General features: G+C 28.6%; 1 protein-coding gene across 2 annotated transcripts; it reads left to right on the forward strand.

The window, feature by feature from the left end:
* The first annotated feature begins 18,385 nt into the window (after nucleotides 1–18,385).
* Nucleotides 18,386–23,377, forward strand: LOC100791190 (YTH domain-containing protein ECT2). 2 transcript variants are annotated; one of them, XM_003531425.5, is made up of 9 exons: nucleotides 18,386–19,025; nucleotides 19,193–19,260; nucleotides 19,511–19,676; nucleotides 19,782–19,858; nucleotides 20,450–20,893; nucleotides 20,995–21,495; nucleotides 21,626–21,838; nucleotides 21,935–22,087; nucleotides 22,767–23,377. In XM_003531425.5, exons 1-9 carry the CDS (start codon nucleotides 19,004–19,006, stop codon nucleotides 22,860–22,862), a joined length of 1,740 nt encoding a protein of 579 aa, XP_003531473.1. In that variant the 5' UTR covers nucleotides 18,386–19,003; the 3' UTR covers nucleotides 22,863–23,377. The 2 variants fall into 2 exon arrangements, with proteins under 2 accessions (XP_003531473.1, XP_006585386.1); XM_006585323.4 differs by lacking the exons at nucleotides 18,386–19,025; nucleotides 19,193–19,260 and having other exon boundaries at nucleotides 19,534–19,676; nucleotides 19,771–19,858.
* The last annotated feature ends 2,364 nt before the right edge of the window (nucleotides 23,378–25,741 follow it).

Consider the following 25,741-nt stretch of genomic DNA (forward strand, 5'->3'; position numbering starts at 1 on the left):
TCTTCCCTGTCTCTCCCTCTATCTTATTTTACTTCTCTGCAAAAAAATATAAAAAAACAAAGCTTTTAATCTATTATTACAATTAAGGAAAACTTATTAAGAGCTTAAATAATATAAATTATATTTTATCATAAATAAGTCATTGATTCATGTGGTTCAGCACGTCTTTTATTGATTAAGATCAACAATTCAATAAAAAAAAAATTGGATAAGAAGTCATGATTAAAAATATTGTTTTACTCTAAATAGACTAACTTTGTCAAAAGAGATTAGTTAGGTACTAAATAGAAGTATTAAATATTTCTAGATTAAAAAAAAAAGGAAATTACATGCTATGCTTTCACACCTCCTTCCATTTTCATGACCTATGTCTACATAATTATTTTTTTTAGAAGTTGACTATAAGTTTAAGATGATAGTAGTAATAACTTCACTTGCTTACTTAATTACTTCTCGTTATATATATATTACTTTTATAATTTCATGACCTATGCATAGTGATCAGTTTGTTGTTTTGGCAAAGATTAATGATTGGTTAAATCGGTGATACTTCACACGGTAATTAATATATATTTTTTATGTAAAAATTATATATAAAATCATTTTAAATATAAAAATTACCCTTGTCGAAGCAGCTGGCAGAATAACAACAACAAGAAAAAAAGAAAAGAAAAGAAAGAGATTGCGGCTACCAACAGGGAATTTGTTTTGTGATACAAACTATATATGCCTGCCTGGTGCTCAAGAAGCATTGTCCTAGCTATGAATAATAAAGAGATGTCACAATCAAATGCTAATTTATGGTTTGTGATAAGCGAATAAAGATAGCTAGCATATATCTGCATCATATATTATGTCGTGACAAAGTATATGTTCTTTTGTTGTTGTTGTTTTTCTGTAATTTTGATATAGTACTGTCCAAGTGTAAAACTTTTGAAATCGTGAATTAATTAAAAATATATTCTAAATGTAATATTTAAACTGATTATTACAAAAACAATATTTTTATAATTTGATTAAAATAATGGTGTTCGTATATTTGATAAAATATTAACTCTCTAGGGTCTACAACAAGATGGAGTCCTTATCTCAAATACTATGTCTAATCAGCCTTAATTAATTCTGAAATCCTGGCCGACATCATATTTTTAATTTTTCAGCCTTTTTCCTTTCCAAGTTTCCATCATTGATATTTGAGATATTGTATATCTGGATAATGAAACAACCAATATTTCGATTAGTGATTCCACCAACAGAAATAACAGAAACCTTCTTTATCTACAATGTTCTATCGATAGGATACTTGTCACAAAAATGGAAAATGACAAATCAAATCTATATAGGAAAAGCCAAGTTATATATTCCGTGCTGAAGATAAGTTTAGCGTTTAAATCATTAATTTGATACATAATATATATAGAATATTAATACATCATGTATCTAGAGTCACAAACTATATGAGTTGATTAAAACCCTTATCAACAAACACGGGTGGCTTGTTTTGAGTGACCAAATATATTAACTCTATGCTCTCATTTGCTTTCCGTTTTAATAAAGTCACATTGAAAATTCAGTATATAGACAAATAGATTGAGACTTGTGCAGTAGTTTAAGACATAAGAATGCTCACTGAGTGGCAGCAATGCAAAGCATGTGTATCCAATTTCGTCACTTCAATCATTGACGCCTATCATAAGAAGAGAAGGGGATAATTGATGATGATAATTAAATTGTCGTGCAACATTAAGAAAATCACTTGAATAATGTGAAGACGTAATTATTCTTTAACACGTACCATTCATTTTTCTTCATATGATATGTATATGGATGTATACTTAAATTATTTACACTATAGAATGCTTGATGTATCTTTGGGGTACTCAAATGAATCGTTAGTAGGACAAATTATCCGTAGTAGTTAACAGTTTGGAGTTTGTGCTATGTATGACAAAGACTGCGTATGAAATTTAATCTTTCTTCTACTTTTTGCCTTTGCTTTCCTTTCTTTTTTTTTTTTTTTGTTTTATATTTTAATTTAAGAAGAAATGAAACCTAATCATCACGTGCAATGTTTGGATTCTGTGGAATAATGGCATCTGGACACCTAATAAGATAAAGAGGGCCTTCAACTAATGCAAGCCCGTTTCTAAAAAGATTCTGTTCAACACAATTCATGTTGATGGGAATTGGGAAAGATTGATTTTTTTTCTTCTTTTTCTTTTAAAACCTGTCCCTTACATGGATGAAGATCGGATGAATAAGATTTTAAATGTTCTCCTAAAAAAAGATTTTAAATGCTACCCCCTGTCATTTTTATAAAAAAAAAATAGTATAATACTCCTGCAATTAATTTTCACGCATATTTTAAAATAATTTATATATACACTAATAAATTGATATATGTTAAATTTATCAATGTAATGCAAAATTATAAATTAACATATATTAATTTCCAATCAGAATCTTAGTCACAATTATTGTTTGTTGTCCCTATATAATAATGTGTTTTGTGGGAAAATTTTATTTGTTATATACTTATTCTAATTATTACTTGTTCAAATATAAAAAATGAGTGTTTAATGATATGTATTTTTTCCTATTCATTTAACAATTTTAATTTTAATATTATTATAATATATATTTTTATTATTAATATCACCCGCGTGTATAGTTGATAGAAGTAGAGAGAAAATCTTAAAAGAAATAATCATGTGTTACCTATTATATATATATATATATATAGTTATATAGTTATTCTCAAACAAAAATAAAAGATTCAAACAATCTCATGTCCTAAATTTAATTAAAGTTTCATAAAACTTTAGCTTCAAACACAAAATTCAATAAGAAAAATACATAATAAAATTATTAAAATATATATTATAAATGAATTTTCTTTCTTTGACACTTGTTAACAAAATTTTAATTCATATATCAAGTAATCTTAATGTACATTTTACTTAATTTATTGTAGAGAAATAATTATTTTGTAAATTTTAAAAAAAAATTGTGCATAAATAATATTTTTAAATTTATGTCGAATTAAGAATGGTAATCATTATTAATTATTATTTCTATTTTTATTAAGTGGAGAATATAAATTTCTTTACGGATTTAATTAGAGTATACTGATAATATAAAGAATTTTTTCAATGATACATAAAAATAATTATATTTTCATATAAAACTGAATCTCTAACGATGTAAACATGAAAAATATTGTTAAGGTGTAATGCATAAAGAATTTAAACAAATATTGTTGATTCCAAAAATTATTATAGAATAAAGTAGTTATTTTAGTTTAAAAAGTTACTAATTAATAACCTTCCACCTAATCAAATACCTTAATTGATTTTAATGAAATTCTATTTCAAACTAAAATTTTTATTATTAATATTAAATAATTATTACTATTTTATTCATTTTTTTTGGTTAAGTAAACTTTAAGTTCAAAATTATTAAAGTAATCATTAGTGTGAATAATATTTTATCCTAGATAATGTTAATGTATGAATTCTCTTTACTTACTAACCAAAGAATAACGTTTTTTTTCATAATTGATCATGCATATAAATAGGTTAGAGACTGATAGGCTCCGGGAATGATCTAACACTATATTATCATATATAATCGATCACGGTTTTGATAAACAAAAATAGTTAAAATTGACCAAGGGGATCTAGTTCCATTTGCGAGTACATGATTATTACTTTTTTGGAACAACCAAATAAATTATATTAATACTCGGTAGCAGATACCCAATTACAAAATAATTGTGTTTAATGGTTAATCAATATTTACACCAGAGTATCAGTTAACCCTAATAATGCTTTTAGATATAGTTCACGGGCAACTATAAAGGGAAGAATTTTTTTCCTATTCCATACATACTCCAATTGTTTCTCTCGGACTTGTAGTGTGTATTCGAAGATAAGAAAGTGATCGATGTCGGCATAAAAAGATTAATAAAATAAATCAATGGTCAACATATCAATGTAATGCACATATACTACAAAATCACAGATCTCTGGTTTCCGTGGCTAATTTTAAAATGCCACGTGATGCATTGTTGGACTCTGGAATACAAGCAACAATAATCAACCAAATCTTCCTTGAGGAAACTGCAATATATATACCTATTTGTGAAGGTGTGAAAATAGGGTTGAGTGGTGGATACAACACAAAAAGGATAAATTACGGTTTACTGTTTATATAAATTAAGGTTTATTAGAATTGCAAAACTCTAAAAACTTCTACATCTCAAAAAATTAGGAGTGATAATATCAAAGTTTTTAGGTTTACTACTATTGTTATTGTAGTTGCATTGGATACATGTGTGTAATTTTCCACAATATCAAAAGATTACGATGAAATTATAACCGAAACCGCACTTTATAATCTTAGAGCTAGCGGACCAATTGGGTTCAAACTAGAATTTTTAATAAGAAAGGTTGATGCATATAAATTTAACAAACTCAGCCAACATTTTCAATCAATTTGAATTCAAAATTTTTGTAACCCAACTTAATTAAATTCATTTTCACCCTACGAAAAATATCCTTGTCTAAACCACAAAACTGTTTTTTTTTTTACAATTTGGGGATATATTTTTTTAAAATTACCAAATGAGAACATTTTTTGAATTAATTCACATTTAGGGGTTAGTCATAAAAGTTGTATATTACTCTTAAATGAGAACTAATTCAAAAGTATCATCATTTTAAAAAAAAAAAACCCCCGCAAAGCCTATTACTTACACTTAACATAATACAATCTAGTGAATAAAATTATAGAAAATAGCTTTTTGATTACCGAAAGCATCCCCAATAATCAAAAGTTTTCAAGGCAGGTTGGGGAGTTCATGGTTCCCCCAAAATTCAAACGTTTAATCTGTATGATGTTACACGACATCTTCCAAACTTGGTCAGCAAGCATATTAACACGATACTACGTATATTATATATATATGCCCCATGTGCGAATTGGAGAGGACTGAACCTGCTGCTATAAGCTTTCAACCACTGTTGGCAATCATCCACCTACATACATGCATCTTCTATACGCTAGATTTATGGAAACAAATCATGAACTTAAATGAAAGATCAGGAAATAAATTGTGTTGAATTGGATGCTAATCTATTAGTAACAATCTTTTACTTTAGACAAAGAAAAATGTAATATGTAACTTTAGAAAACAATTTATTATGCAAAATACTACTACCATACTTATATAGTATATATAAGAAATAATAATGTAATTCAAAATAAACTGGGATTGGATCTGGTCATAGAGATTAGTCTTTCATAACGTCAAGAGTCAAGGTTTGAATTCGTATTAGAAAAAGTGTTCGCATTTAATCGTCTAACCTCAAACAAAATTATTTTTTAAGAAAGAGACCTGTGAAAAAAAGAGATAGTAATTCATAAATGATAAGTGACATTTAGCATGTCCATTGAAGTATAACCAATTATTATTGATGAATATAGATGCAACTTTACTAAACACTTAAAATTATAAATATTATACAATTAAATAAAGAGCATATATAGTAAACGAAAATATATAGAAGATGATCACTATTTTGCACTTGGCAGACCAAAAGCAAATTAAACACCAATCAATCATTGGTGTGTTTTACATCAATTAAGGCGCATTACCCGGCCTTGGTCATATATTATCTAGCCACTTTTCCTACTCTTGTATGTTTCTGTCTTTTTTTCTACTTATTTTTTAATGCACTTAATTGGCCTAAGGCTATGATATTCAGCATATATTATATATATAATATAAAGGTCAGGAAATTTTTGAAGAACAAGTATATGACTGAGATTATTTTCTCTCGACAGAATAAAAATGAAGGTGTAAGTATTTTCTCAAGTCCATGTGCACACAATGCACACTTATGGTCAAAATCTAAGCTGAATTTATAATGTAATTTGTCACATGCAGTGCCTCAAAGCAGTCACTTGCTAGCTAGCAATTATTATCTTGTGAACTTATCAAATGGCTGTTAAAACGCACGTCAGTTTATAGTCGAAAGCGTTTATATAGGTAGAACATAATTAGGAGCATAACATGGTAGAGAAAAACGGAAAACCAATGTGGATAAAGACGACGGGCATAGATAAAAATTAAAAAGAAAACATATTGAAGAAAAGAAAGAGCTTAATTAATATATATGCATATCACATATGTACAATGTGCAATGTTTTCTCATCCTAGTACAGCAAAATCATGATTCTGTCATCCATATTAATTTTGAAATTGAGAAATGGTAGAGACCAATGACAAAACTCATTCGGACCAATAACAACTCCCAAGTTTGACAATGAAAGAATGGTCCCGGGCCATTGGAATGAAGCATATATATTTGGTGCTGCTATTCTCAACCTTTTTTTTCCTCTTCTCACCCTTCTTTTCAAAAATAAGCAATAGACCTCACTACCCCTCTCCCAGACCCAGGTCCCTACACCCACTTCCTTTCTCTCCTCACTTTCCCCTTATTCTGCAATCTGCAACACCATCTTTCCTCTTTTCCTATTTTCTTCTGATGTGATTATGCCTTCACACCTTTTTTATATTTATTTTTCAATCCAATAGGATTATGATTTTATTGTATATTTATAAAAATCAGAATTGCGAGTTTGTTGTGTCTAAACATAGATGCACAAAAAAATCACAACAATTTTATTATGTATGAGTTTATATATAAAAAAAATTCATGATTCTATTATAAATCTAGATTTAGATATACAACCAAATCTCTATTTAGTTGTAGATATGATTTAAATACATAATAGAATTATGATTACATATTATATTTTACACACACACACATATATATATATATATATATATATATATATATATATATATATATATATATATATATATATATATATATATATATTCTCTGAACTATTTAATTGCCATATAAGTTACATTTTTAATATTAATCAAATTAGTTATGATATAAATTATCTTAATGAAAACACATATTACCTTTTTTAAAAAAGCAATAGAATAAATTGTAATATAAATTATATTTTTAATTAAATTTCGAGTTAATGACAACACATGTTATCCTTTTTAATTGAAATCCACTTAATTATAATACAAATTATTTTAATAATTAATTTAATTACTTTTATAAATTATTTTTTATCATAATTTTATTCAATTTCAATGAAAATTTATATGATATTGACTACTATTAAAAAGAGTAAATTGTATCTTAATTAATTTAATTTTAATTCTAAAAAATAATTTATATCACATTAATTTGATTATTTTATATATTCAGTGTGTTTTCGTTGATCAAAATTAACAACTGAATTTTGTCGTGTATTTTGATCAATGCAAATACTTTATGTTTTGTTAGGAGGTGCAAATCCAATACACAATGAAATGTAATTATGTTGATAAAAAAAACAATAAAATTGTGTTATTGTTGTATATTTTTTCATCTTTCTCTTGTAACAGAAATTCAAATTTTTTTTGTGATTACAGTCCAGTGAAATTGTGTTTTCTTAAAAAAAAATTGGAATAAGAAAAATACAATAAAGCTAGAGGTGGAAATACCGAAAATGAAGTTCAGAAAAGCAGCTCCCAACATATTCATATAGTCAGTAACATCACATGCATGGCCCATGGAGATATTTGTTTGACTGATGCATGGCCCATGAAGATTCCTACCCATATTGTTTGCTACAAGTCATGAGAAACCAAGGGGAAAAAAATAATCCTGACCGACAAAAGAAATACGCATCTAGTATAGAAATTGGAAAAAGAAATAAAAAGTGACAAAAACAAATCATTAATTTTTAAAAAATATAATTTGTTGGACTTAAAATATAAATTACTCGTAATTCAAATTTTATGGTGCCGAATTGCAATTATTTTTCACATTTTATTTTGATTTGGCTTGAAAGCTTAGAAGACTACTCACAAAATTAAGAACATTAAAACAATAGGTTAAATTTAATCTATATGTATCTATATTATTTGATAATTTTAAATTAGGTCCTTGAACTATCAAGCTTTATATATGAAGAGTTTTTTTTAGGCCCAATATGAAGAGTTAAATTGTATAAATATTGATATCGATTATAACATTACATGCGATATATATATATATATATATATAAAAGTAATTTTGCTTCACCATCTGCATATTAGAATATTTAGAGGAAAATGAAAAAATTATAAGCTAAATTATAATTTTAATCCCTTTTAATTTTTTATCTGTAATTTCAATCTTATTTTTTTAATTCATGATTTCAGTGGCACATTTTAAAAAAATCCTACTTTTATTCTTATCGTCCATTCTGGGTACGTTTTATTTATGTTTATTAATCAAATATTGATTAGAAAACAAGTATTGATTACAAGTTGAAGTCTAAAATTATATAAATATTGATATCGATTATAACATTGCATTATAATCAAATATTGATATCGATTATAAATATTGATATCGCTTAGTCTAAAATTGATTTTCATTATAAGTTGAAGTCACATTTTCTATGTTCATTAATCAAATATTGATTACAAAACAAGTATTCTAATATGTTACTTTTGACTTTACAATTATTTTTAACATCACTTATGGTATTTTTTTAGACTCCCCTAAATCTAAGAACATAAGTATTGTTTAACATTAAGTCACATGTGGCTTCACAAACAAAAGTTGAATGCATACAAGTATTTTTTAACACTCAATGAGTGAATAAACAATTAAGTTCAAATACAAGATAACTGTGTTTCACAAAGAATAAATTAATGAAACTTGTATATCAATCATCTAGTGATTTCACTAGAGTTTTACTTCAAATATTGTCTTGTTCTTTTGTAAAAAATTTTGTCAGTCGCTTCCTTGATGGAGATGACCTTTTATAGACTTCAGTGGAGGATCTGTTACGAGATCAACGTTAATTCCTTAACATAATTGTTGTCTCACACTGAAGGATAAGACGACGTGTCATGCTCTGAATGGAGAGGAATGACCCATAGTATAGACAACGCGATTTGTTTTTTTGTCGGTAGTGAAAGTGACCTTTAAGAGAGTATTTTGTGAAAACCTTTTATTCTCTTCTATATTGTCATCTTCTTAAATTCAAGCCTTGGCCATTCAAAAATTAGAGACACAAATAAATTCAAATAAAACAGAACACGTGCACTTCCCTTTTTTGTCATTCTGAATCTTTTTGGATTTACTTGAGACTGGACGCGCGAGTTAACTCAAAGACAATGTGTTGTACTGATTTACACAATGGTGAATACTCTTTGGAATTAGCGTGTTGGACGCTTAGATAAAACATAACATACTCTCTTCAATTGTGGATGATACTTAATATTGTAAATACCTTTAACATAATAATCATGTTCACTAATAAAAAAATTTATTAAAATATCAATAATTTATACTATTGTTATACATCAAAATTCAAAGTGGATGAGACTAATGATCATCCAAACCTGACACTAAACATATTACATAATTAGTTTTTTTTATTAACTATGATGTTTTTTTAGACCAAGAATATTTTCAACTTAAAGACAATCATGCTTGAGTTGGATTTATATAGATGATAAAGTTTTCTTTATAAATATTTAATACAACTATGTACCAAAAACTTGAACTCAAGATTTCTATTTAAGAAGAAACAACCCACTCCAGTTGATCTATTTGACGGTATTATAATGCTTTTTTAGAATACCCGTCACCATCTCCTTAAGAGTATTTAAGAACAATCATAAAAAAAGTATTTAAGAACATAAAATAAGTTAATTTTCTTAAATACTGGTTCAAAATTTATAATAAGTAATGAAATTATATAAAGCACATGTATTTAATTAATGTTATCCTATCACTTTTTTCATTTAGTGTCGAAAAAGCTATACACGTGCACTCCATATTGAAGTCGAAAACGTGGCAGCTCATACTCTCTTAGTTCATAAACCATAATAAAAACATAAAATCAATCTGAATCTGTTTAAATAAGTTATATATATATAGAGAGAGAGAGAGAGACACACACACACAAGAAGATGGGATTGATGGCCACGGCACGCGAATTCTCCACGGAGTGATAGGTGGCTAAGAATCCTTAGCCATTAAGGCAAACACTGACTTTGACAAAGCCAGAGAAACTATGACAATAAATAATAAATTAAAATTTAAAATTCTGTTTCTTCTACGTTCTCTCCTTTTATTTTTTCTGTCTTTATTTATTTTCCATCTTCTAGTAGATTCCTAGTCCCTCTTTGTCTTCTTTGAAATATACAAATTATATTATACTATTTCCCTAAGCAAACACCAACACGGCTTCCGAACAATAAAGTAAAGCAAATTAAGGATTGGATTTGTCATTTCTATTTTTTTTTTCGATTAAAGTCTAAGTTCCCACGTTTCTTGCTCAATTGCCTCCATGATATATACCAAATATATTTTGATGTTTTGCATTTAATATGCGAGAATCAGGTTATGTCAACAATATTTAAAAGAAATTTGACAATATATAATTTTTTAAAGGATTTTTCAATATGTAATTAGTAGTTTAGAATGAGTGGAGTAAATGAATTTTAATCATTATATTATTTATGTATAGTTAAGATTAAACTAAGATTTTTCTTTTACAATTGTGTGATCTTTGAATTATTTTTTGCATATATTTTAATGTTCAACATTTAACTCTCTTATCTGTACCACGGTTATTCTCTCTGCATGCACACATCATATTATTAACAAAAAGAAAATATAAAAAATTAATGATTCCGTAAAAAAAGAAAAATAATTGATGAATTATATAATTTCGCATACATGAATATTTCTTTTGTCACTACGTATATTCTTTATTAAGAAAGTTGAAGTAGGCATGCAATCAATACACTCTTTTCGGTTATTTTTTTTTTTTCTTATATATGTTTTACATCAGATTGAATTTTGTTTTGAATATGTTTTATTTTGAGTTCATAATATATTAAAAATTTTATTTTAAATTTGTCATAAGTTTAATAATGACGTTATATCATCATAATAGTTATTAATGTTAGAAAAATTAATTTGTAAGATGATAAATCATTACTGAGAATCAAAATAAAAGTTTTAATATATTGGAGACTCAAAATAAAATTTTTACAGATTTCAAATAACCGAAAAATTATTAAGAAAACTCATAATAAAATTTGGTTATTTATTAAACACTTTAAAAATATTTAATTTTTTTTATCAACTCGGGAAAGAGTACAAAATTAGTACTTTTGTTTGGCCTTTTTCTCTTTTTAGCTTGTAAAAATGACACTGATCAATTTGCCAGCAACGTGGGGAAAAAGATCAGCAAGGAACAAGGTGCTTGTCTTTACCAAACACTCAAGAAATGCATATGAAAATTAGTTGGGGAAAGTTGAATATACAGGTTGCTTAATAGTGTAGTCCTTCGACTCTTCCAACTATTTTATTCTCTTTCATCACTTAACGACACTAAATATACTTAGTTTAGGGAAATTGTGTGTGAAACTTCTTTGCAATTTTTATTTTGTTGGTAGAACTTCCCTGCTTTAACTAAATCAAGTTATTTTTTCCTCCTTTGTAAAAAAAAAAAAAAAGTTTTTTTTCTCTTGCAATTTTTATCTTTAACTATACGATGATGTCATGCATTTGAAAAATACAAAGTATCTCCAGGATCTCCCATTATGGTATGGAATATACCTCCAACTCTAATTATTGAACGTACGTCTTGCTTTATCGTAATTAAAGCCAAATTAGTACTGCATGTTGTCTAGTGTTTAATTTTAGAATGTTTATTTTGTTATTTGCCATTTTGTCTTTCATGTGAAAATACTTTTGGCTTATTATTCTTCATGTTCTCAATCATTCCACCCAAAAAAATTAAAATGTCTTTTAAATTTTCTCTTTGCTTTATGCTTTAGAGAATTATGGTAAAATAATTGCTTTTAATATTTATATTAAATTATAAATTTTAATAACTTTTTTACTCAAAATTATATAAAAAATAACAATTCCGAATTTTTAAGCCTCTTAGCCATCCATGATTATGGATTTTTTTTACAATACAATTAGTCCTATTTGGAGGTAGTTTTACATCATCTTTGAAATAGTCATATGCCTCATTAGTTTAGTATTTGTATCCTAATAGGGAACAAAAGGTTTGATATGTGATGTTTGACTTGATGAAACAAACTGCAAGTGGAACACCAAAAGCTAATGATTTGTTGAAAGCAAAATAATTTTAGTCAACTTAGTTTTTTAAAAAAATTGAAATATTTATATATACACAAGAATGAATCTTATTGTGTATTCTTAACAGGTTTTTATCACCAAAATAATCTTACAAAAACTAAATGTTATTACATTAATAATAAAAATGATTTTTATTAATTACTAAATCAGACATTTTGGAAACAGAGAAATTATGTCACTATTTTACTTTTTCATAAAAAAAATACTATGAATTTTTAGATTTTTAAGAAATGAATTTAACAATAAAACTTTATAAATAAAAAAAGAATACAATGACTCACTAATCTTTTAAAAGATTAAAATGGTAATAAAAAATCTTAAATTAAACTTATTAAGGAGTAAATCCAAGAAAATCAAAATATTTTTTTTTAATATCGAAAGGAAAAGAACAAAGGTTAAGGCACAAACACACAAAACACTTACGCCTAACATCCTCCTCCATAACAAAAGCTAAAGATGGAGGAATGGAATCTAAAAAACTTAAAACAAAATCCCCGACATCGAAAGGGGAGCTTCTCTCTCTATCTTTCTTCAATTTGAGATGCATAAATCAAAATCATTTTTAAATCAAAGTTTATTTTCAAATAAGTATATAAGTATACTTACATAGCGTGCGTCCAAATGAACCTAAAATCTAATGAAGAAAAGTTCAATAGATAGTAATGTGCCCATTCTTGCTTAACTTGATATATATAATTGACCTAAGGTGTAATCTCCTTAATAAAATGAATGGAAGAGATCGTATATTCACCATTAATTTAATCTCTTTCATAAATCGAAGGACATTAATGTCAACATAAAATGAGATGAATGAGAAGCAAAGAATGAAGAAGCTATTTCAACAGCGACCAGAGACCAGATACCAGAGAGGAAAGGGCAGAAAGTGAATGCAATTATCCCATTTCTTAACAACGGTTATATAAGGAAGTCTTCTTTAACTACTTAACTCATAAAATCACCACGAAAGATTAGACCAATATTAACCATTCTTGAATAAATTTGCTAAGAAAGAGTAGTTCTTTTTGTTATTTTTTACTTTTCTCAGCAGTGTTATTTTAAAACCACTCAGAAAGATATAATAGTCCCTATTTAATTACTAAAAAGTATCTACATTAGTATTTTTTGCTTTAATCATAAAAATGGAGGGCCGTGTCTAGCTACTTAAGGGCTGAGGTCAATTATTTACTAATGTTTTATAATCAAATTATTTTAATATGTCTATAAGCATGTGTGTGTTTGTTGCGATCCATAGTCCTACATATTTGAATTACACATTTTTTTTCTAACCATGATATTGATACGAAGAAGACAATGATTAATCTTCATTAAAAACCATAAGTGTATAAGATAATATTCTCCAAGTCAATTATTATTAAAACATAACATAACTATTTTGTAGTGATGTATATTTATATTTGTATTTTTAATAAATTTAAGACAAATGTCTTGATGACCTTACTATCTACACTGTCATGTAAAAATGGTCATCTATTATAGTAATTTATTTCAACTTTATGTCTAAAATTTGCAGTATTTTATACTCTTTTTTTTTTTTTCAAATGTTGGCTTAAATGTCCCTATTTTACTAAATTAATACAGGTAAAAATGTTAATATTTTGTAAAAAAGTTATTCTTATAAAATAATTAAAAATTAAATATGTTTTAGTACCTTGAGTTTCTTTTTTTTATTAGGAGAAACTGAAGAATCGAAAGGAGATAAAAAAAAAAAAGATTTACGATAACTCTTGGTCTTCCACACTTAAAAATTGACTTTTTTAGTCTCTCTCATTAAAAAAAATATACCTATTTTTGTCTCTGATGTTAATGACTAGGTTAATTGTTTTGGTGGCTAATGGATTGACACTTCATAGCTAGTCTACCACATCATTTTTGCTCCATGTGACATAATGTTGCTACATTATATGGGGGTTAAAATTGAACTTTTACATATTTAGAAGGATTAAAATTGAATTTTTACATATTTAGAAGGACCAAGAGTGTTGTTTAATCATAGATAGAATAAAGAGAAAGACATGTGATTATATTAATATTTACAACATTAATATAAAATTAAAATTAGATCCTCAAATTTGGTACACTTAACATGCTTTGACCTTAGGTCGAACAAAGAAAAAAAGATCAATATACTTGAAGACAAATTCTATGGTGAATAAGCTAAATAAGTGATTCACTAGTGAACCACTGATTGTTACCATTGGATATATTACAAAATATTAAAATGTATTATAAAAATTATAATCAGTCTTTATTAGTTAATTAAATACAATTAGTATAATGATCCAACATGCATATCATGTTTAGATAGCATCATTTTTTACTTCATCGTCACCACACACACCAACGACTGAAACTCTGACATATCATTACTACCATGTTATCAATCCAATGATAGGCATGTGGCATGTGGCATGTGGCAGAGATTGTCATGCAGTGGCTTGCGCATATGGGGACTCGTGAAATTGTAAGAAATGAAGAGTTAAGGCGTATTTTCTGGAAACCAAAGTCTCTGGTGAGCTTCCACCGACATTTAACAACGATAGGAATGTCGTAGTCAAGTTCATAGAGATTTCATCATCCTCATCACCATGACACTTAATCGCCTTAATATAAAATATTCAATGTATTAGATTAAAAAAGGAAAATTCGTTAAAACAGTAAACTTATTATATTTTAACTTTGCAATTTGCTTCACATACATATATGCACCAATTAATGATGATCAAATAAAAGTCAAAGTAGATGATTCTCTTAATAGTCATTGAAAGCAGGTTTGCGAGATACATCCTTACATAGTTTAGGGGCTAATTGAGCATGTAGTGAATTGAGTACGAGATCTTACCCCTCATAATGTGGTTCACGTCAATGATGTGTCTAAGTTCATGAGGTTTAGTGGTAGTGGTGAAATGTTGGGTACGAGAATGTGGTGATGTTGATGTGTTGGGGATCTAGCCAACAATGCTTGGTGACAATGACAATGAAGTAGAACACGATGTTCTCTAAACACGATGCATGCTAGATCATTGGACTGCTAAATTTAATTAACCAATAAGGACTGATCATAAATTTTATAATATGTTTAATATTTTATAATATATCCAATGATAATAATTGGTGGTTCACAGGTGAATTGCTCATTCAACTTCTTCATAGTAGAATCTGACTATACTTGAATAAAAAAGGAAAAATAATTTACTAACTAGAATCTACAAATATAAGAGAGAACTTTGCAAGTCAACCTCTTGTATGTTGATTTTTACAATCGTTCGATCCACAAAAGTATTATAGTCTATCTTCCTTATTTTTCTCAAAGAAAATGAAATAAGATCAGCATATGAAACTTTCCTCTAAGATCAAGAATATCTATAAAAAAGGTAATAAAATGTTTGTTTTGAGAAAAAAAAAGGGCTTGAGATTCTTTTTATCAATCAACTAAGGTATGAAGCACATGCTTATAATGAATATTTCCTAGATCTAGTAGCCAACCAAGCCACCTCTAAATGCAAGGAAATCATTAGTGCCATGCCAAGTGATTGAAAGCCAAAGGTTGTGATTAGAGATAGGGTCATGTGCATAAATGCTCTTAGTGGTGAGTTCTCTATCTAGAAGTTCGGGGAATGTCCATACAATACTAAAATTGTGATTGCAACAATTGATATGATAAATTGTTTTTGTCTTTCTAAATATGCAAAAAAATCAATTTTATTCTCTCTAAGTATAAAAAAGTTTAGTTCCTTTTAGGTAACATAATTAAGCCACGTGAAACCAAAATCACATGTGGCGGACAATGGTGTGTTAATAGATAAATCATGTCAGCATTTAACATAACATCATTAGCTTGAGATGAAAAGAAATCTATTTCTCAAAATGAGAGACAAAAAAGTATTTTCTTATTGTAAGAAAAACAAATGAAAACACTATGAAAATGAATAAACTGATAAGCGATGTATTCTAAAGTGTCACTCAATAAATATATTATATTGCAATTAAAAGTTCATTGTTCCTCTTCAAGAATGTATTATATGAGAATAAAATGAATCAAACTAAGGTTATTTCTCCATAAATTTAGATGTGTTGTCAACTAAACTACACCTATTTTGATTAGATAGTTTTATATTGTTACCCAATAAAAAATAATAATATATAATAAAATTATTGACTTTAATGATAATTATCTTAATAATCATATCAATAATGATTTCTAATTGATGAATAATATAATAATTTTACATGAACAAGACATAATTATTACTTTTGGTCCATTATATAAAATAAATGATAATAATATTATGGTTGACTCCCTAATTTTATTTCCCCGCTATTACAAGATGATGTACCAAGCTTAATGTTTGACTCTTAACTTTGTTGGGCTTTTGTCCATTATTTTCATATAAAAAATTGTTATTCTTTTTGTTTTTATTTATAAGATTTAAGTTTGAAATGATATTTGTTATTTTTTATAAGATTCAATTTATAATATTTGCTGTATTAATTATCTTTAGACTAGAAAGACCTATAATTAACAGAAGAAAGAGAATATATTGACAAACAATTAGAAGAGATAGGATAGGAGTATAAAAAACAAGAATAATTTTAAAAAAATTATAAATTTAAGACAAATTTATTGTTATAAACTAACTTAAGCAATTTTTTAATGTTAATGAATTAAGTAATTTGGTCTTATAAATAGGAGAATAGTAATATTTTTCATTCTAATTATAAGAAAATTATCACTTTTACATGTATTAATGATTAGTTTCCTTTTATATTTTAATTTATTGTGAAGTCTATCAATGAAATATCATTAATTTTTTATGAAAATAAATGTATTTTTTTTTAAGAACTATTAACAATATAAATCATCCTCACATTTTAAAAAATAGAAATCATTGTCGTTGGTTGATAAAATATTTTTTAAATTATGAGTAGTGTCATTATATCTAACCATCACTTAAATCAATTAATTTAAGATTTTTTTAGAATAAAATTTGAATTTATGTTAATCCTATTATTAATTAAAAAAACTAATTTAACCAGTTTCTTTGGTTTGAATAGTTTAGTCTTATATTTGTTTTCTTATATACAGGACGACCAGAGATAATATTAAATTTTATAGATTATTTTCTTTTTCATATTCAAATAAAAAAATTATTATACAATAATACATTTTGAAATAACTGAATACATTGAATAGAATACATGAAATATGTTTTGACCACTACTTTTATAGTTATCATTAATGAGACCAACAAATATATTTTTTTAAATTTGTATTTTCACTTATTTTTAATTTATATTTATAGGTCTCATTAATGACTTCTCTAAAAATATTGGTTAAAAACATATTTGATTATATTCTATTAAATGCATTAAATTACTTTAAAAAATCATTCAATTACTTCAAAATGCATGTATTACATACTTTTTTTTATTTAAATGTAACATAAGTTTTACTTTTATTTCTTAAAACTAATATCCTTTAGTCAACCATTAGCATTTATCATACAGAACTACATAGTTATTCATTTAATATATTAAATAATTATACTTATTAAGTAAGTTATAAAGTTCAATTAAATTTTACGGCAGTACAACTTCCATTATCTACTTTTTAATTTTTAACACTTAATCAATAACATTCAACAGACAATTTGTGATTTAAATAAAATAATAAAGCATTTCCTTTTAAAGTCAAAGTGTCCAAAAACACAAAAAAAATATTAATAACATTTTCAAATATGCAATTTATAATACTTTTTTTCTACCATTTTGAAGTCACGCGGGTAGTCTCAGACAGACACAGTTAATAAAGTTAAGGAAACTCAAAAGAGGGAAAAGTAAAAAAACGTGCCTATGAAAGCTGTAAACACTTTATTAACACGCATTTCTTTTTAAATTTTTTTCATTTACATTTCGATACAAACTTTATAGTTAAAAAAAAAAACTTAATTGAAAGAGAAAAATTAAGTGTAATTAGCCAAATCTTTTGATAAAAAGTAACTGTGTAGAACCGATGGATATTTTGTATGAATAGAATAATAACTAAAAAATATTATTATTATTACATTCATAAAAATCAAAGATGATACGTGGAGCTGTGTGGACCGTCCCTTTTCTCTATTTTATGAGATGCAATTTTCTTCATCTGCTTCTCTTTCTCTCTCTCGCTGTCTTTCTTAACTTTCTCTCTCTTCTGTGTTCTGTTCTGAGGACTCTCTCTCTTCCATTCATTCATCATTCAGCGTCTCTTTAAATAGGCTCTCTATTCAAAACCATATCTTCCAATCCAACCAAAAAAAGATTATCTTTTTTAAGGATATATCCACACCGTGCTTCTTGCCCTTCTCTCTCTCTTCCTCACACCCAAGAAGAAAAAAAAAGAAAATTTCTCTTTTTTTTGTGATTTTTTTATTTGTTTTGCACACCCTTCCTGAAATCTAGAGACAAGCCGCAAAATTAATCCATACCCAGAATTTCTCTCTCTGAAATATCTTGTGGGGTTTATCTGTTTTTTGTTGTTTTTGTTTGTACCCTTCGATTCTTCACCTTCATAGTTGAAGATATATACAAAGTATATATAATAGTATATAAAGCCGTGTTTGTTGGGTGTTTTGGAGGATCTGCTTTGTTTTGCTGTGTTCAGTGGATTGTGTTAAAGGGGTTTTGAAGATTTTTGTTGAAGTTGAAAAATCTGAGAGTTTTTTGGTTGAAGTTCTGCTCCCATGGCTGCTCAATTGCAAAAATGTAATCCCTTTTCTTTTTTACTTGGTTCTTTTGATTTGTGGGTGTTATTCATGGTTTAGATTTGTTTTTTTCTTTTTCTTTTTGGTTACCCTTTGTAAAGTAGGATGAAAAAATTGGGAAAAAAAGGAGAGATTTTTACTTGGTTGATTTTTTCTGCTTTTTAACAGCTGCAGATGAAATGAGGAAGAAGCTTCATGGTGATTCTTCAACGGTTGAACTCAATAATTCCAATTCGGTAATAAATGGGAATTCCCATTTCATCCCTCTCTCTCTATCTTTTATGTTGTTGCATGTGATATATGTAAAGTATCGCTTTACCTTTGGATTTGATAGCTTTGGATTGAGAATATTTTTTTCTTTCAATTTAATTATTCTTTTTTATTCCTGTGCTTTGATTTGAAATGAACTGTTTCATTGGTTGTGTATGAGACATGGAGAATTTCATGTTTTCTCAGTGTGCATCTGGATGTTGTTTGTTTGTTCAGGTTCCTTCCAAGGGTGCAAGTTCCCCTTCTGATGCAAGATCATGTGTATCATCCATAGGGGATGCTTCTGGTAGTGTTAAGGAAGTTGATGTGGATCATGAGTACTTGTCCACAGATCAGGGCGTTCCTTATCCTGCCGGCGGCTATTACGGTTACTACTATCCAGGTTAGTTGCTGCTGCTGGTCATAGACCTTCCCTCGAATGGTTCTCTATTCGTTTCAATTGGTTGTAGTATTTATGGTTTCACTTCTTACGGTAGAATGATCACAGGTTATGGTGGTTTCTATGGAGAGTCAGACAACCAAGGGTACTATGTTGGTGCCGATGCCGTGGATCTTCAGTACCCTGTAAGTCTCTTGAGCTGAATTGTCGTTTGCTCATTCTGTTGATGTTATTGTTGTGTCTTTTTCTATGTGGACTTCGGTTGACTTGGTACAAATCTTGCCAATTTAGGCCATGCATATGTAAATACTTGAATTTGATAATATGATAATTATGCCTTCAAATGATACTTATTTCCATTTATCACCATTTCTTCTTTATAAAGTTTTTGAGAAATAAGAAGGCTCTCCAAGAATCATATTCTTGTAAGAAAGGGTGGAATGGAAAATAGTAATAACGTATCTCTATTTGCAACTTGATTTTTTTATTTTTCTGGGGTTGCATTTGGGATTCAAACTTGAACCAGTGAACATGTTGCGGTTTGATTTGTTTTCTACTTGAATTTAATCACCACTTAAACATGCCATCTTTTTCTAAACCAGTTATTTTAATTGAGGGCATATGTAGCCAGTATCTGTGGTTTCCTGAATCAATTGAATTTTACTATGCATTCTTAGCTTTAAGTCAAGCAAGTAGATAATTGACCTTTTTAACATTCTTTGATATATAATACATGTCTCAATACGTATTTTTGTTCTTTCTGTTGCTTCATTTAGGTCATGCAAGCAGATAATGGTTCTTATGTCTATCTCGTGCCAGGATTTCAGACTGGCTACCCTTCATACTATCATCCTCTAAGTCCAGCTGGTATTGAAGGACAGTATGTTGGCCATAACGTCTACCCCCCTGGCTCCATCTATCAACAACCGATTGGATCGCCTGGTTATTATCCAGCTTCTCTATCATATGGAGAGTTACAGCCAACAACATACTCGTGGGATTCACCTCTAATCAATCAAGATGGGTTACAAGGACATGGTTATAATGAACTGGCTGGTAAACCAAATGGTAGATCCAATTTGTCTTCCCAGAGTCATACTAGTGGTGTTGTGTCAAAGTCTGCACCCCCACCTAACTCGGCAGAAGGGAAGGGTTTGACATCATTATTAGAGGTCTCATCAACTCATGTTAAGCATAACCAGCCAAAACAAACAAACAAGGTAGCCTTACTTATCCACATTCTTCTTCCCTGGGTTTTGTCTATCATCAGTTCATCACCTTTAGATTATATTATTCTAACAAGCTTGTAATGTTTTTTCAGGCACCAGTTTCGGTCCTCCATTCACCTGTTGCAAAGTTTCCCGCATACAATCAAGGAAAGAGCGGATTCCTCTATCCAAACAACTTGCTTAATGTGAAAGCAAACACAAAGGGCTGGGTTAGTACTGAAAAGTTGAAACAGAGAAACAAGGTCAACGATTCACTCAATGAGCAGAATCAAGGTCCTAGAACAGCTAATGCAAAAGGTGCATTAATGTCTGGAGGTAATTCTGTGAGAGGCTCAGCCCCAGGTGGGAGTGGAAATGTTACCAACAAAATCAGGACAGATCAGTACAACCTTCCTGATTTTCCAACCAAATATGATCATGCACTTTTCTTTGTCATCAAATCTTACAGTGAAGATGATATCCACAAGAGCATCAAGTACAACGTGTGGGCGAGTACTCCTAATGGGAATAAGAGGCTGGATGGTGCATTTCAGGATGCACAGAAGAGAATGGAAGAGAAAGGATGCAAGTGCCCTGTGTTCCTTTTCTTTTCGGTATGCAATTTGGGTCCATCGCAAAAACTTCAGATCCCCTGCACCCATGTTTTCTCTGCTTATGTATTTTCAGATTGACAAGTGATAACTGTGTTTCTTAACTTCCTTTCTGGTAATTGCTTGTGTTCAGGTCAATGCTAGTGGTCAATTTTGCGGAGTAGCTGAGATGACTGGACGAGTTGATTTCAACAAAAGTATGGATTTCTGGCAACAGGATAAGTGGAATGGATATTTCTCTGTCAAATGGCACATTATAAAGGATGTTCCAAATCCTCAACTACGCCACATAATACTCGAGAATAATGATCACAAGCCTGTCACAAATAGTAGAGACACACAAGAGGTATGCATCCATAGTAAAAGCAACAATCTACTGACGAAGTCTTGGTTGTTTCTTCTGTATGCTTACTCATCATGTCTTTGTTGATTCCACTTTCAGGTGAGTTTTCCCCAAGGTGTTGAAATGCTTAACATTTTCAAGAATTATGTGGCAAGAACTTCCATATTGGATGACTTTGAATTTTACGAAAGCCGCCAGAAGGTATTGCAGGAGAAGAAAACAAGGCAATCTATGCCCCATACCAGTGTACAGGTCTGCTTTACACTGCAACCTTATTCCAAGATTACTAAATATAGTTCTCATTGATTCCCACTTTTCCTTTTTGATATGATTGACAATGGGAACTCTTGATGTGCGCATTTGATTGTGGGACCTCATTGGCATAATTGTTCTTGGAGTAGGAATTCTTTTGCTATATCTGATCAATGCCTAGTTGATAAAAAAATTCTAAAGCTTTAGAGAATAATTTGGTGTTGGGAAATTTCATAACTAAGAGCTCTTTATAGACTTTGGAGCATTGCAATTTATTCTCTGTTCTTTATTTAATTTTATTGTGCAATCATATACCTTTGAGATGCTTTGCTCTCCTTGCTCATTGTTTTACTTAATTTTATTAATAAATAATATATGCACTACACTATCATCCAATCACAAACTGTCATGTATGATAAATAAGTTTGTTGACTTTTTTAGTAACTATCTTAAAAGTCATCAACGATGAGTTTTGATTAACACTTAACAGTATAAACTTTTACACTGACATGGCATGTCTATTAAACTCTTATTATATTGGTAGAATATAGATAAGTTTGTTAGACTTTTATAATAACTATGTTGAAAGTCATCCTAACGATATTTTTTAATTAGTTGATAGTATAAATTGTTTAACTTTGTCCATGCATACTTATTAAACTCTTGTTTTATTTTGCAGCAAATAGAGGAATTAACCACTACACTTGGGTCAGTAGACCTATCATCTGTGAAGAACATGGAGGATCCTAAGGTGGTTGAGAGAGTGAATGACTGAATAGCATGTGGGGCTGATGCTATTCCTGGGGACCCGCCATGCCAGCATGCCGATCACGATGGTGTGGCGATGTGCCACGTGGACCACAAAGTAAGAAAAAAAAAAGCTAATGAATTCAAATTTTAAGTTCTAAACCAAAAATTCTTGCTGCTGCTGATGCTTTAGAAAGGGAGAAAAGAAAAAGAAAAAGAAAAAATAATAATAATTTTTATCCGGGCAAATGGTGACTGCATTCCTAATTGTACAAAACTACAAAGGAAGAAAGTCTTTGGAAGTGGAATGGACCCGGTGAGATAGCTGTTACAGGGTGCTATGAAAAGCACGTGTCATTTACTTTTTTTTTTAATCTTTCTTTGCACATAATAAGCTCAGTTTGGTTCTTCCTTTGTTCTTGGTATTTTCAATTTTATTTTTCTTGTAGTTGCAGTTACCGATTTTAACAACATAACAAATGGCACGATTTGGACAGCTCATCAATAATAATATGTTGAGAATGATGGGTTCCATGTGGAAAATTATTGGAGTTGGGAACTCTCTGACCTTGCATTATTTCAATTTGAATATACTCCGCGCATTATTGCGTAATGAAATTGAGTGTTCATCCGTCTTTGGACTATTAAGAATTAAAAAGGCAAAATTGTAAAATTGATTCACCACTTTATCTTTAATTTCAGATTTGGTCCCCCTATAATTTAATTCACAAATTTGGTCCTTCAATTTTATAAATCCCTGCAAAATTGGTCTTGGAAGTCCAATTTGGACATTGACTGTTAACCTCAGACGTTGACTACCACGTGTCAACGCTTGAGTGGTTTCCTGTAATTCACACATTTGGTTCTCTAGTTTTATAAATCTCTTTATAAATTGTTCCTGCAAAATTGGTCTTTTGAATGGTTTAGTCATTGGTATTAGAGACATGGTAGGTCTTAAAAAATTTCGCATTTTTTTTTCATTGCAAGTTTTTTCATTCACTTGGAACCCAAAGAAAAATCACAATTTGTCTCTCTCTCATTTCTGTGGTTGTTTAACTGGAAAAGTGACACATGAATCTCAACCTGGATTTGAAATTTTAAGATATCTTATGTGTATACGATTGATTAAGTGGCCTATGTATGATAATGGTATTTTTGTTTGAAATTTGAAATACAACTTCTCGGGTAATGAAATTTGGCTGAATTTATAAAAGGATTTATAAAAGTGGGGGACCAAATGTGTGAAATTATAAAGGGATCAAAATCAAAATTGGAGTAAAACTGTGGGACTAAAAGTGTAATTTTACCTATAAAAAATGAAGCCTTTATATGGAACTACCCAGGCGTTGACACGTGGCATTGACATATGGCAGTCAACGTCTGAGGTTAACGGTCAACATTTAAATCGGGCTTCCAGGACCAATTTTGCAGGAATTTATAAAACTGGAGGATCAAATTTGTGAATTAAATTATAGGGGGATCAAATCCGAAATTGAAGATAAACTGGGGAACCAAAAGTGCAATTTTGCCAATTAAAAAAAACAAAACTTATATATGAAAGATTAAACTCAATTGAGTGGTGTTTATGAGATGTTATAAATCTTATTTTATGTTTTAAATTTTTACGGAAAAAAAATTCTTAACATATGAATTTAATTATATATTGATGGTATTTTTAATCGTTGATTGTTATATATAATAAAATTGTTCACTTTTATTATAATTACTTAAAAATTATATTTAAGATGAATTTTAATTGATGGACAAATGTATTTCATGGGTTATGAGTCATTTCACTTAACGTTAAAATGGTGTTTTCTTTGCTAACAAATGGCACTTGTCTGAATCAAAAAAATAAATAGCACTTGTAACGTATGGAAAGATCGAGTGTGAAAATAATAAGAAGTTCAAACCCCACATTGATTGGGTGCATTGAACTGTGGCATGTAACATTAATATTTGAAAAATATATCATCAGTTTGCACATAATTTAAAAACATAATTTATCATAAAAAAATTATTTTTTATGACATGATAATTTAATGACATGACAAGTTAATGAATTGTTAATATTATTGTTACAACAAAGATTAAAATAATAAAAAAAAAACTTAAAAGATTAAAATCAAAATGTTTTTAAATAACTAAAATATAAAAAAATCTTGTATTTCATATGAATCAAAAGGTTATTTAAGTTATGATTAAAATTCCAACAAAGGTTCAAAATTACAAAAGTTACTCTTGAAGTTTCCTAATCCTCTATCTATCAATGTAATTTTTTATTTATTTATTCACTAAATAAGTAAAATGACTTAATGGCTTTGGGATTTTTGATAAGAAGTTGGTAAAGGTTCTTATCCCACCTTTAATATTTTTATATTATTTATTATTTTTAATATTTTGTTCCTACTTTTAAAGTTTTGCACATTTTAACCACTACTTTCAAAATTTCACATTTTATCCATGATTGCACATGAACATGTCAATGCCACATCAACAATTCATATCAGCTTCACATGTACTGCCACGTCAATATTAGAGTACAACATCGACAATCAATGTCACCATGTCACTAGTCAACTAACAATAGACTATTGGCCAACAACTAGCACAAGAGTTAGGAACACAAAGGAGATTTGCTTGAAAAAGAAATTAACACTTGCAAGCTCATGCCTAAAATGAGAAAGAAGACTCAAGATGCATTGATTCAAGTGCAATAATAATGTGTCAACTATGGGCTTGCAACCTAGTTTTTTTTTACTTTTTTAAGTGTATTGGATCTATTTTAGTTGTAATAAATGGATTGTTTTGATACTAATTAAAATCCTAATTTTGATAGTTAAATTAGTTTTTTTAAAATTTAGTTTAAGATGTAACTTGTCCTTAAGCTTGCTTGATCCTTTGCTA

The sequence above is a fragment of the Glycine max genome, chromosome 8, assembly GCF_000004515.6.
Source record: "Glycine max cultivar Williams 82 chromosome 8, Glycine_max_v4.0, whole genome shotgun sequence".
NCBI lineage: Eukaryota > Viridiplantae > Streptophyta > Magnoliopsida > Fabales > Fabaceae > Glycine > Glycine max.

What these genes read in the sequence shown, in the direction of transcription:
- LOC100791190 (XM_003531425.5), top strand. Translation starts at nt 19,004, where the DNA reads ATGGCTGCTCAATTGCAAAAAT. An exon ending in TTACGGTTACTACTATCCAG is followed by an intron (nt 19,677 to 19,781) that starts GTTAGTTGCTGC and finishes GAATGATCACAG; the next exon opens with GTTATGGTGGTTTCTATGGA. An exon ending in CTGTGTTCCTTTTCTTTTCG is followed by an intron (nt 21,496 to 21,625) that starts GTATGCAATTTG and finishes GCTTGTGTTCAG; the next exon opens with GTCAATGCTAGTGGTCAATT.